Here is a 13,725-nt window from a genome sequence, read left to right on the forward strand (position 1 = left end):
TAAGAGTAACCCGTGCCGCACGGGGCAAGACGTCCCTCCGGAGTCGTCGGTGGTCACCCTTCAATACAATACTGCTCCTGCTGCTTCAGGCGGGAACAGGGAGTGGTAGAAGGGGTTAGTCTCCCTCTCTAGACACCTCCAAGGTGTCTAGGCCCCGCGCCCGCTGCCTGCAGGAGCGCAGCAGAAAAGCTTGGACCACCGCCCGCCCGGCACCCGCCATGACAGCAGCCGGCCTCTTACCTAGCGTCAGCAGCACTGCGACAAACGCAACCACAACTGACAGCAGCGTCGGATCCCGCTGCTGAAGTACTTCCCGCAAGGAGTCTAGGTAGGGCTGAAAGCCATTACCAGCACCGCCGCCATCCCTCACCCGCTGGAAGTCCGCGGAAGCCATAGCCGAGTCGCGTGGTCTCTGTCGCCGCAAAAAGCGACGTGGCCCTGATCTCTGCGCAGGCGCGGGGAGCAGAGCATCACGGGGGTGGTAGTCCCTAAGCTGTATTTCCTTGCTCCGGTCGCGGGGAGCCCGAGGGGCTTATTGGGAGTAGTAGTTCTCTGGAACAGAGTGCTCTTACTGAATGAAGGGAACAGCTATAGATATTTGACGAGTGGCACACAACCTTTAAGATCTGGATCTTGGGTCGTCTCCTTACTCATGATTGTTGAAAGAGTGATGAAATGAATGAAATGAATGGCTCAGGAAATCTCCACAAAGGATTTACACTCATTTTCTGCATGAGGTGAGTCTTATGAGGAACTCAAGCATCATACAAACATTTAATCTGAATATAATGTAGTAAGGAATGTGATAGAAGTATGTACAGTGTGATATGGAAATACAGAAAGGGACGCTGTCTATTATGGGTTCAGAGAAAAGCTTCTGGAGGAAAGTGACTGGAAATAAGTACTGAGGGATGAGTTAGCTTCTGTAGGCAGTAAAAGATAAAGATATATACAGAATATTTTTGAACTGTGAAGCAAATGTCCCCATCAAGGGAAGCAGCCAAGAAAATAAACCAATGAGGAGGAGTGGCCACTGTTGAAAACTGCAATGGTCATTCCCTGCCCAAAGAGGACAGACCTGACTCATCCAGTCAGGTTTGTGGGACCAGAGTGGCCAGTACTTCCAGTTTTTCAAGAAAAGCCTGAAGGGTGGGTTTTTATTAGGAATTTTCCACTTTTAAAATTTGGGCAAGTGATCAAAAACATTTGAAAGACTGTTGTCCAGACAAAACACCTCTGTGGGCCAGAAGTGACCTGAAGGCTGCCAATTTGTAGATGGTGGGAAGTGGCAGAAGATGAAACTGGGAAGATTGGCAGAAGCCAGACCTGAAGGGACTTTGTATGCTATGCTGAGGAACTTAGGCTTTTTCCAGAGTGCAGTAAGAATTTTAAGTTAGGGGTGACACAGGTAATTGGCGGATCTATGGAAAACTATGAATTGAGAGAGAAAATACTGAAGGCTGTTGCAGAGTTTAAGCAAAAGATGCTTGTAGTCTGACCAAGGTCAGAGGTAGATATGGAAAGGAGGGCACAGATTTGAGAGATGTTTAGAAGACAAAATATACAGAATGTGGTAATGAGTTGGATATGGCAAGTTATGGAGGAGAGTTATCAAGTCTGCATCCTAGAAACTTGGTATGGGTGACTGAAAAGATCATAGTGTCATTAAGTGAATTAGGGAACTCAGTTGGAGGGAGTTTGGGGCAGGGGAGGTAGCCAGAATGAAATTGCATCTCTTTTGTATATGTTGAGTTTCAAGTGCCTCTGAGAAATCTAAAAACTTATGCCCAGCAGCTGATATAAAAAACAAATGTAAAGTTCCAGCAATGGGTGTTAGATTGTCATTTAGGAGTCATGGGTGAATAAGAGATCATTAAAATAATGGCAAACATGAAGAATGAGAAGGGGATGGAGAGTGGAAGCCACAGAGAAGCCTAAGAAAAAAAGAGTCAGTGCCACAGGACTAAAATGTGTGTGGCTAGGGGCCTGAAAATGGTCAGTAGCATCTCTTACAGCAGAGAGGTTCCTATGATAATGGCCTTGAGTGCGAAAGCAGTGGTGGTGGTGGTGGTGGTGGGTTGGGGGGAGTGTAGAGGGGAGATGGGTGTGAAAGCCAGACTGGGATGGATGGGAAAGAGTGGGAAATGAGGATAATTGCTAACATTAATGGGTGCTTGCTAGTGCCAGGCACTGTTCTAAGTGCTTTTAATGCATTAGTTTGTTTAATCCTCCTGACAACCATTATCCCAATTTTACAGATAGGGAAATTGAGACAGAGGTTAAGTACCTTATTTGGGGTTGCAGAGTAAGGGGCAGAGCTGGGTTTGATACCAAGCCCTCAGGCTCCTTATGCTTAACCATGTGCTCTAACAGAGTATGAATCAGTTTCAAGGCATTTAGTTAGGAAAGATAGGCAATAGGGACTCAGATTGAGGAAAGGCATTCAGAATGTGACTTTATTTTTATTAGCATTATCAATTTAAAATATCAGAAGTGCCAGTACTAGCACCACATTCTATTTCTTTTCTTTCTTGTGGTCCTGACTCCTGCTCTATATCCAGCACCCAACACGCGCGCGCACACACACACACACACACACTACTTTTTAATAATAACCATTGATTTCTCTTTAGAAAAACTATTGCTTGGATTCTACTATTAGATTTGCTATTAGGAACCAAAAATGCAGGGAAGGAGGAAGGGCCAGATAGGGAGAACTCTGAGTTTATCTGTCTTAACTGTATAGGGATTGAGTCAGCACTACATGAATGAAAGAGTGCTGGCATGGTGGTGAAATTTGGGAAAGAGTAAAGAAGTTGTATCTTTTTTTTTTCCAAATTATTTCCTGGGCATTATGAAGGCAGAAGAAATGTGCATAGCTTCCCCACTCAAGTGAGAAGGCAGCTCCACCATCTCAGGGATGAGACCCGCCAGGGGATGGGATCCACTGCTTCCTGTCTTCCTGCGTCACATGTCTTGGACAGTGCAGTTTTCCAGGAGCTCTGTGGGGACAAATACAGAGGAAGGACATGCAGCTACTGAGTGCTGCTTCTGAAAAGTGTTTTGTTCATTGGTTTGAGTAGCAGATCAAGAGTTACAATGAAACACAAGTATTCAGACAATTTTTCCTTCTCTTCCATAAAGTAAAGTGTCAGTTTGCAGAAACATTTTCTCTCTTCTGCTCTCAATAGTTTCATTGCACACTCAGACTTGAGAGCCCAATTATGTGATTCCCTTGCTCTGGCCTATCTCTTCATCTCTGTCTCATTAAAAAAATGCTTCAAAGTAAAGGATTTTAAAAAAAGAACCAAAATGAGACATATTTGTAATATTAAAAACTCAAAATGAAAGACACAAAGAAGAAAGACACAAATCACCTCAAATATCTGGTGAACATTATTTCAGATATTTCTCTGTACATAAATACCTATAAGAAGGTAGTCTATGTAGAGAGGAATAAATTAAAATAAATAAATTTTTTGTATTTTTAAAGAGATTGTATTATAGTATGTATCACTTTACTCCCAGTTTCTAGAACAGTGCCTGGCCTGTGGTAGTCTCTCAGTAAATTGTTTTTGAATTGATGATCTTAGGCCTGCTATACTTGATGCAGTGCTCCCAGCTCCTGACTATTTCTGATCTCCTCCTTCCTCACAACCCTGCCTTTACAGGTATACGGAGGACAGGTTGCCTTCACCTAACAAATTTAATATCTAATTTTGGCTCTTCAGAGTGGGCTGTGCTAGGGAGAATGGCTATTTATGACTAAAGGGGCCAGCTAGGATTTTCTTTAAAATCATTCAACTTAACTCGTAAGTGGGCTCATCACACTTTGTCCATAGGCACTCTGGGAAAGAGGCTTGGCCAGGTTTCTCATGTCTTTTCAAGGATAAATGGGGAAGAAGGCAAGTTATCTACAGACTGAAAAAGTTCTAGGTACCCCATTTCACAGTTGACTCGCTCACCTTGGATGCGCCACACCTAAGATTTTCAGTTCACTCTGATACGCTGGACACTCCTACAGCATAGACTAAACAATGTAACCATGAATTTTCAGGTGTAAGCAGAGGCAGGGTGTGCTGGTTTGTATATTTTATGTCCCCTCAAAAGCATATTCTTTAATGCAATCTTGTGAGGGCAGACATTAATCTTTTGATTGGGTGTTTACATGGAGATGTGACTCAATCAACTGTGGGCTAGACCTTTGATTAAATTATCTCCATGGAAATATGGACCATGCCCATTCAGGGTGCGTCTTCATTAAATCGCTGGAGTCCTACAAGAGAGACAGTTTGGAGAAGACCACCGAAAGCTGATACTTGGAGATGAGGACAGAAGGACGTTTGGAGATGCTAAGCTAAGAGATGCTATCCTAGAGTTTGCTCCAGAGAAATCAAGAGAGAAGCCCCAGATGGTTAGATGCACAGGAGCTGAAGAGACTAAGAGAGTGGACAAAGCCATTTTGAAACCAGAACTCTGGAGCAAAGAATCAGCAGACGCCAGCCATGTGCCTTCCCAGCTAACAGGTTTTCCAGATGTCATAGGCTGTTCTTCAGTGAAGTTAAACTCTTGTTGATGCCTTAATTTGGACATTTTCATGGCCTTAAGACTATAAATTTGTAACCAAATTAATCCCCTTTATAATAGCCAATCCATTTCTGGTATTTTGTATAATGGCAGCATTAGCAAACTGGAACATGGGGTCTAGCTTATTTTGACAACATGTTGTCTTCAGGGTTCATCCATGTTGTCACATGTGTCAGAAATTCCTTCCTTTTTATGGTTGAAAAAGATTCCATTGTGTTTATATACCATATTTTGTTTATCCACTCATCTGCTAATGAATACTTCGGTTGCTTCTACCTTTTGGTAATTGTGAATAATGCCACTATGAACACCAGTGTGCAATTATCTGTTTGAGTCCCTACTTTGAAGTCTTTGGGACATACACCTAGAAGAGGAATTGCTGGGTTATACAGTAATTCTATAGTTAGCTTTCTGAGGAACTGCCAAACTGTTTTCCACAAAGGCTGCTGTTTATGAGGGTTCCTATTTATGAGGGTTCCTATTTCTTCACGTCATTGCCATCACTTGTTATTTTCCTTTTATTTTTTAAATTAAATACAGAATGTTACATTGAGATTATAATTACATTGAAGCTTTTATAATTCTATATTTTTGTAATTGATAAAAGCGTAAACTGAATTTTTGTTAACCCAATATTTGGTGTGGATATTTTAGTCATACAAAGTTTTCTACATTTTCCCCCACAGAATGAAAGCAAAATGCCAGCCTTTAGCTGATGGAAACATTTATATATTCTAAAACAATCTGAGAAAAATACAGAGAATTATAAATGCTATGAAATTAATAATGTTTAGTAATAGTAGCATGAACAAAAGCATTCTAATATGAATAAAGTGCTCTGCTACCAGTAAAGTAAAATTTCAGCCTCTACAAATGTAAATAAACAGTGCCATAGTGAAGACCAAGTGCAGATAATACTTTTTTGCTTTATCTAACCAGAAGCCTTCCTGCTCCTATATATTTAACAACAGTATCACTTTCTTTTTTAAATAGAAGACATTCTAGTGGCTGTGGAATATCTCATTGTTTTCATTTGTACTTCCCTAATGGCTAATGATGTTGAGCATCTTTTCTTGTGATTATTGGCCATTTGTACATCATCTGCAGAAATGTCTGTTCATTGCTTTGCCCATTTTTTAATTGGGTCCTTTGTCTTGTTGTTGAGTTATAGGAGTTCTTTATGTACTATATATTTAACCCTTATTGGATATTTGGTTTCCAAATATTTTCTCCCTTTCTGTAGGTTGCCCTCACTTTTTTGATAATGTCTTTTGAAGTTTTTAATTTTGATGCAATCCCGTTTATCTAGTTTTTCTTTGTTGCTCATGATTTTGGTGTAAAGTCTAAGAAATTACTGCCTAATACGAGGTCCAGAAGATATTTTCCTACGTTTTTTTGTAGGAATTTTGGAGTTTGGGTCTTATATTTAAGTCTTTGATCCATTTTGAGTTTATTTTTGTATATAGTATGAGGTGAGGGTCCCCTGCATTCTTTTACATGTGGATATTCAGTTTTCCCAGCACCATTTGTTGAAGAGATTATTTTTTCCGTATTTAGTGAATTTGCCATCCTTGTCAAAAATCAATTGGCCATAAATGTGAGAGTTTATTTATGAACTCTGTTGGTCTGTATGTCTGTCCTGTGCCAGTACCATGTTGTTTTGATTACTCTAGCTTTGTAATAAGTTTTACAGTCTGGAAGTGTGACTCCTCCAACCCCATTTTTCTTATACAATATGGATTTGACTATTTGGTGCCCCTTACCCTTCCTTATGAATTTGATAATTGTCTTTTCCATTTCTGCAAAGAAGGCTGTTGGAATTTTGTTTGGGATTGCATTAAATTTATAAATCACTTTGGGTGGAATTGACATCTTAACAGTATTCAGTCTTCCAATCCATGAACATAGACTGTTCTTCCATTTATTTAGCTCATCTTCAATTTCTTTAGCAATGTTTTCTAGTTTTTCCAAGAACAAGTCTGTTACATTCTTGGTAAAATTTATTCCTAGATATTTGATCCTTTAAGTTGCTACTGTAAATGGAATAGTTTCTTGTTTTTCTTTTCAGATTGTTCATTACTAATGTATAGAAACACTACTGATTTTTGTGTGTTGATCGTGTACCCTGATACTTTGCTGAATTCAGTTTTTTAGCTCTAATAGCTTTGTTGTGGATTTTTCATATATGCCCTTTATCATTTTGTGGAAATTTCCTTCTATTCCTAGTTTTCTGCATGTTTGTATCAAGAAGGCATTTTGTCAGATGCCTTTTCTGTGTCACTTGAAATGATCATGTGACTTTTTTTTCCTTTTTTCTATTAAAGTGGTATATTACACTAATTGATTTTCTTATGCTGAGCCACCTTGCATTCCTAGAATATGTTGCACTTGATCACAGTGTATAGTTCTTTTAATGTGTTGTTGGATTCAGTTTGCTAGTATTTTGTTGCAGATTTTTTGCATCTATATTCCTTCAGGATATTAGTCTGTAGTCTTCTTTTCTTTTGATATTATTGTCTGGCTTTGGTATTAGGGTGATGCTGACTTCAAGAATGAGTTAGGAAATACTCCCTCCTCTTCAATTTTTCAGAAGAGTTTGAGCAGGATTGGTATTAATTCTTCTTGGAATGTTTGGTAAAATTTCCCACAGATACCATCTGCTCCTGGGCTTATCTTTCTTGATCACGGATTCAATCTCTTTGCTTGTTATTGGTCTGTTGAAATCTTCTGTTTCTTGAATCAGTGTAGGTAGCTTGTATAATGCTTCTAGTAATTTGTCAGTTTAATTTAGGTTATATATTTGGTTGGTATACAGTTGTTCATGGTGTCCTCCTATGAAACATTTTATTTATGTGGGGTTGGTAGTAATGTTCCCCCCTTTCATTTCTGATTTTCATTATTTGTGTTTTCTCTCTCTTCTCTTTGTCATTCTAGCTGTGGTCTGTCAATATTATTCATCTTTTCAAAGAACAAACTTTTGGTTTCATTGATTCTCTCTATTGTTTTTACATTTTCTATTTCATTTATCTCTGGGCCAATCATTGTAATTTTCTTCCTTCTGCTCAACTGGGTTTAGTTTGCTCTTCTTTTTCTAGTTTCTCCAGGTTTGAGATTAGGTCACTGATTTAAGATCTTTCTTTTTTTTAATGTAAGCATTTAGAGCTATGAATTTCCTGCTCACTTGCAAACCCTAAGTTTTGGTACATTGTGTTTTCATTTCCTTTTCCTCATTATCTTTTAAAATTTCCAATGTAATTTCATCTTCAACCTATTGGTTGTTTAATAGTGTATTGTTTAATTGTCACATACTTGTATTTTCCAGTTTGCCTCTGTTATTGAAAGTTATTTGTATAAAGGAAAATTATTTTTTATATTTTTATTTTTATCCTTCCACTTTACTGAATTTTATTTTACCACTTTTAATATTTTTTATCTGATTCTATGTGTTTTCTCAGTTTACAGTCTTATCACAATTGATAGTAATTTTTCAGTTCCTTTAAATAGTATATTTTCTTTCTTTTCTCATGTAAAGACCTCTAGCATAATAAGACTCATATTAGTCAATATTCTTGTCATTTTCCTTACTTTACTGGGAATGCTTCTCTTTTTTATCATTAGACATAATATTGGCTTTTTAAAAATTCAGTTTTATTGAGATATAATCACATATCATACAATCATCCATAGTGTGCAATCAGTTTTTCACAGTACCATCATATAGTTGTGCATTCTTCATCACAATCAATTTCTAAACATTTTCATTGCTCCAAAAAAAGATGAATAAAAATAAAGGTATAAAAGAACACCGAAAACATTCAATCCCCCATCCCATCCTATTTTTCATTTAATTTTTGTCTTCATTTTTCTACTCATCTGTCCATCCATACATTGGATAAAGGGAGTGTGAGCTGCAAGGTTTTCACAATTGCAAAATCACACCATGTATGTTGCATAGTTATACAATCATCTTCAAGAATCAAGGCTACTGGGTTGCAGTTCAAAAGCTTCAGGTATTACCTTCTAGCTATTCCAATACACTAATGACTAAAAAGGGATATCTATATCGTGCATAAGAATATCCTCCAGAATGACTTCTTGACCCCATTTGAAGTCTCTCAGCCACTGAAATGTTATTTTGTTTCATTTTGTTTCCCAGTTGTGAAGATTTTCTCAGTCGCACAATGCCAGGTCCAGGCTCATCCCCAGGAGTCATGTCCTGCTTTGCCAGGGAGATTTATACTCATGGGAGTCATGTCCCATGTAGTGAGTGGGTTTACCTGTCAAGTGGATTTAGAGAAAGAGAAAGGCCACATCTGAGCAACAAAAGATGTCCTGTGGGGGAGACTCTTAGGGCACAATTATAAGTAGGCTTAGCCTCTCCTTTGCACTAGCAAGGTTCATAAGGGCAAGCCCCAAGATTGAGGGCTTGGCCTATCCAGTTGGTAGTCCTTAATGTTTGCAAGAACATCAGCAATAACCCAGGTGGGGAAGTTTAATATTTCCGCATTTTTCCCCAGTTCCTCAGGGGGGCCCTGCAAATACATTTTTATTCTCCACCCAGATTACTTTGGGATGTGTCAGGATTTAACACTAACCTGTACAAACTTATCTAGATCTCACTTCCTATTCAAAGTTCCGTGTAATTATGGTGTTTGAATAAACTGACTGTATAAGATAAATTATTTAGTATGCTACAGAAAATATAGATCCTGCACCAAATAAACATCTCTTCCCTTGGTCTCACACAGAAGTTGAAGCTTTATAACACAGTCAGTATCATACTTTACCCTTTGGCCTGGTTTGCCTTAGTCCTAACCAAATCCGCTTTATTCATATCTCTAATTAAAGTCTGAACTCTTTTTCATCTTTTTAAACAGTTGCTGTATGAGGTACTACTGACATTCATAGCTGCTGAACTCTAGCTCTGAGTTTCACACAGATACCCAAAGTTCCAGAGACCAACCAGGTTATACACAGAGAGCTCAGCAACTCAGAATTTAGAGATAACCATTACAACCCAGGAATATATGTGACTGCCATAAGAGCTTACAATCTAGGGTCCTTTACAATAAGCCTTACCCTGATAACCTGTGCTCTAAGATTCAATTCTCAGTGTTTACACATTATAGTTGGTCTATATTAGTGAGGCATTATAATGTTTGTCTTTTCCTTTCTGGCGTACTTCAGTCAAAATGCTGTCCTCAAGGTCCACTCACCTAATTGCATGTCTCACAGCTTCATTCCTTCTTGCAGCTGCTCAATATTCTCTTGTATGCATACACTACAATTCACAATTCTGTTCACCAGTCAATGTACCTTTAGGCCACTTCTGTCCTTTGCGAATTGTGAATACTGCCGCCATAAACACATGTGTGCAAATGTCCATTCATGTCCCAACTCTCAGATCTTCCAAATCTGTACCCCATAATGAGGATGCAGGACTTAATGGCACCCACAGACTTAGCTTCTTGTGGAACCACCACACTGTTCTCCAGATAGGCTACACCATTCTACTTCCCCACCAATAGTGAATAGATACATCTCTCTCTCCATGTTTTCTCCAGCACTTGTATCCCTCTGTTTATTTTCTTCCCTGCAATTTTATAGAAATATATTCACATACCATATAATCATCCACATTGTGCAATCAGTTCACCGTATCATCATATGGTTGTACATTCATCACCACAATCAGCACTTGAACATATTCATTACTCCAAAATATATATATAGATATAATATAAAAAATTAAAAATTAAAAAAATAATAAAAAAAGATAAAAGAAAAAATGAAAAAACAATACAATACAATAATAAGGTCAGACAACAACACCACCGCCAGGAATCCCTTATATCCCTCCCTTATATCCATCTATCATTGACTAATTATGTGTATTGGTATATTGTCTTTGTTACATTTAATGGAAGCATATTACAATGTTACTGTTAGCGATAGACTCCAGTTTGCATTGATTTTTTTCCCCAATACCATCCCTTTTTCAACACCTTGCAGGGTTGACATTCATTTTTTTCACCCATATGTAAAAACATTTTTATATTTGTACATTTAGTCACCATCATTGACCACTCTAGGTTTCACTAAGTTCTACAGTCTGAATCTTTATCATCTGTTCTGGTTTGCTAATGCTGCCATTATGCAAAATACCAGAAATGGATTGGCTTTTATAAAGGTGGTTTATTTTGTTACAAATTTGCAGTCTGAAGGCCATGGAAAATGTCCAAATTAAGGCATCAACATTAGTATATCTTCACCAAAGGAAGACAACTTGTGCCTGGAAAACCTCTGTTAGCTGGGAAGGCATGCAGCTGGTGTCTGCTGATCCTGGGTTGTGTTCCAGCTCGTCTTTCAGCTCCTGCTCATTCTTCAAAATGTTGCTCTTGGAGCGTTTTGTTCTCTCTTACCTTCTCTGGAGCAAACTCTGGGCTAGCATCTCCAAAGCATTAGCAAAAGTCTACTTTCAATGGCCATTTCCAAAATGTCTCTATCAGCTGCTCTGAGGTCCTTCAGTTTGTGAGCTCTTTTATAGGACTCCTGTGATTAAATCAAGACTCACCCTGAATGGGTGCAGTCCATATCTAATAATTCAATCAAATGTTTCACCCACAGTTGATTGAGTCATGTCTCCACGGAAAAAATCAAAGGATTCCAACCCAATCAAGAGTAGTATGTCTGCCCCCACAAGATTGCATCAAAGAACATGGCATTTTGGGGGACATAATATATCCAAACTGGCACATTGTCTATCTTTTCTTCTGGTGTCATACATGCCCCTAGCCTTCCTCTTTCAACTGTACTTGCAGACATTTTTTGTTCAGTGTACTTACAATATTGTGCTACCATCACACAGTATTGTGCTATGCATTTCTGGATCTGTACAATCAATCCTGTTGAACATTCTATACTCCTTCAGCGTCAAATCCCCAGTCTCTGCCCTCTTTCTCTCTCCTGATAACCTGCGTTCTCAGCTTTAACTCTCAAAGTTTGCTCATTAATGTTAGTTCATATTAATGAGACCATGCAGTATTTGTCCTTGTGTTTCTGGCTGACTTCACTCAACATAACATCCTTAATGTTCATGCACGTTATTAAATGTTCTGTGACTTTGTTCTGTCTTACAGCTGCATAATATTCCATCATGTGTATGTACCAGTTTGTTTATCCATGCATCTGTTGATGGACATTTGGGCTGTTTCCATCTCTTGGCAATCATGAATAATGCCACTATAAACAGTGGTTTACAAATGTCCATTCATGTCTTAGCTTTCAGTTCCCTCGGTATATACCTAGTAATGCTAGTAATGGAATTGTTGGGTCATATGACATTTCTATATTTAGCTTCCTGAGGAACCGCCACACTGCCTTCCAGAGTGGCTGCACCATTCTACATTCGCACCAACTGTGAATAAGTGTGCCTCTTTCTCCACAGCCTCTCCAGTGCTTGTAATTTTCTTTTTCTTCTTTCTTTTTTTTTTTTTTTTTTGATAATGGCCATTCTGGTAGGTGTGAGATGACATCTCATTGTGGTTTAATTTGCATTTCCCTAATAGCCGGTGAAGTTGAGCATCTTTTCATATGTTTTTGAGCTATTTGTTTTTCCTCTTCAGAAAAATGTCTGTCCATGTCTTTTGCCCATTTTTTAATTGGATTGTCTTTCTGTTGTTGAGTTGTAGGATCTCTTTATATATTCAGAATATTAAACCTTTATCTGATATGTGGTTTCCAAATATTGTCTCCCATTGTGTAGGCTGCCTTTTTACTTTTCTGACAAAGTCCTTTGATGTACAAAAGTGTTTAATTTTGAGGAGATCTCATTTAGCTATTTCTTCTTTCATTGCTCACGCTTTAGTGTAAAGTCTAGGAAACCACCTCCTATCACAAGGTCTTTAAGATATTTCCCTACATTTTCTTCTAAAAGTCTTATGGTCTTATTGCTAATGTTTAGGTCTTTGATCCATTTTGAGTTAATTTTCATATAAGGTTTCAGTTAATTTTTCTATAAGGTGTCCCAGTCATATTGGCTTGACTGCCTTATCAAAGATCAATTGTCTGTAGATGAGAAGGTCTATTTCTGAACACTCAGTTTGCTTCCATTAGTCAATATATCTATCCTTATGCCAGTACCATGCTGTTTTGGCCACTGTAGATTGGTAGTATGCTTTAAAGCCAGGTAGTGTGAGACCTTCAACTTCGTTTCTCTTTCTCAAGATATTTTTGGCTATCCAGGGCACCCTCCCTTCCAAATAAATTTGGTTGTTGGCTTTTCTATTTCTGCAAAGTATGTTGTTGGAATTTTAATTGGTATTGCATTGAATCTATAAATCGGTTTAGGTAGAATTGACTCTTAACTATATTTAGTCTTCCAATCCATGAACATGGTATATTCTTCCACTTTTTAAGGTCCTGTTTGATTTCTTTTAGCAGTTTCTTGTAGTTTTCTTTGTATAGATCTTTTGTGGCCTTGGTTTAGTTTATTCCTAAATACTTGATTCTTTTAGTTGCTATTGTAAACGGAATCTTTTCTTGATTTCCTCCTCCTGTTGCTTATTGCTTTTGTAAAGGAACACTACTGATTTTCGCATGTTGGAGCCTGCCACTTCACTGTATTTATTAGCACTAATAGTTTTGACATAGATTTTTCTGGATTTTCTACATATAGAAATGTCAGCTGCAGACAGTAAAAGTTTTACTTCTCCAAATTTGGGTGGCTTTTCTTTTTCTTGCCTAATTGCTTTAGCTAGAACTTTCAGCACAATATTGAATAACAGTGGTGAAAGTGGGCATCCCTGTCTCATTCCTCGTCTTAGAGAGAAAGCTTTCAGTCTTTCCCCATTGAGTATGATGTTAGCTATGGGTTTTCCTTTTTTACCTTTATCATATTGAGAAAATTCCCTTCTAGTCCTATCTTTTTGAATGTTTTCATCAGGAAAGGATGTTGAATTTTGTCAAATGCCTTTTCTGTTCAAGGTTCATGTGGTTCTTCTGCTTTGATTTATTGATGTGGTGTGTGCCAGTTTGAATGTATTATGTACACCCAAACGCCATTATGTTTGATGTAATCTTGTGTGGGCAGACGTTATCAGTGTTGATTAGATTGTAATTCTTTGAGTGTTTCTTTGG

General features: G+C 38.1%; 1 protein-coding gene across 1 annotated transcript in view; it reads right to left on the reverse strand.

The window, feature by feature from the left end:
* Window positions 1–13,725, reverse strand: part of LOC119540602 (serotransferrin-like) — a 54,372-nt gene that overhangs the window by 13,340 nt on the left and 27,307 nt on the right. Inside the window, exons 17-18 of the mRNA XM_037844658.1 lie at window positions 2,192–2,202; window positions 241–493 (exon numbers count right to left, since the gene is read on the reverse strand). Coding sequence (XP_037700586.1) covers window positions 241–493; window positions 2,192–2,202 — 264 coding nt within the window. The remainder of the gene's footprint in view (window positions 1–240; window positions 494–2,191; window positions 2,203–13,725) is intronic.

The sequence above is a fragment of the Choloepus didactylus genome, chromosome 1 (genome assembly GCF_015220235.1).
Source record: "Choloepus didactylus isolate mChoDid1 chromosome 1, mChoDid1.pri, whole genome shotgun sequence".
In the NCBI taxonomy this organism is placed as follows: domain Eukaryota; kingdom Metazoa; phylum Chordata; class Mammalia; order Pilosa; family Megalonychidae; genus Choloepus; species Choloepus didactylus.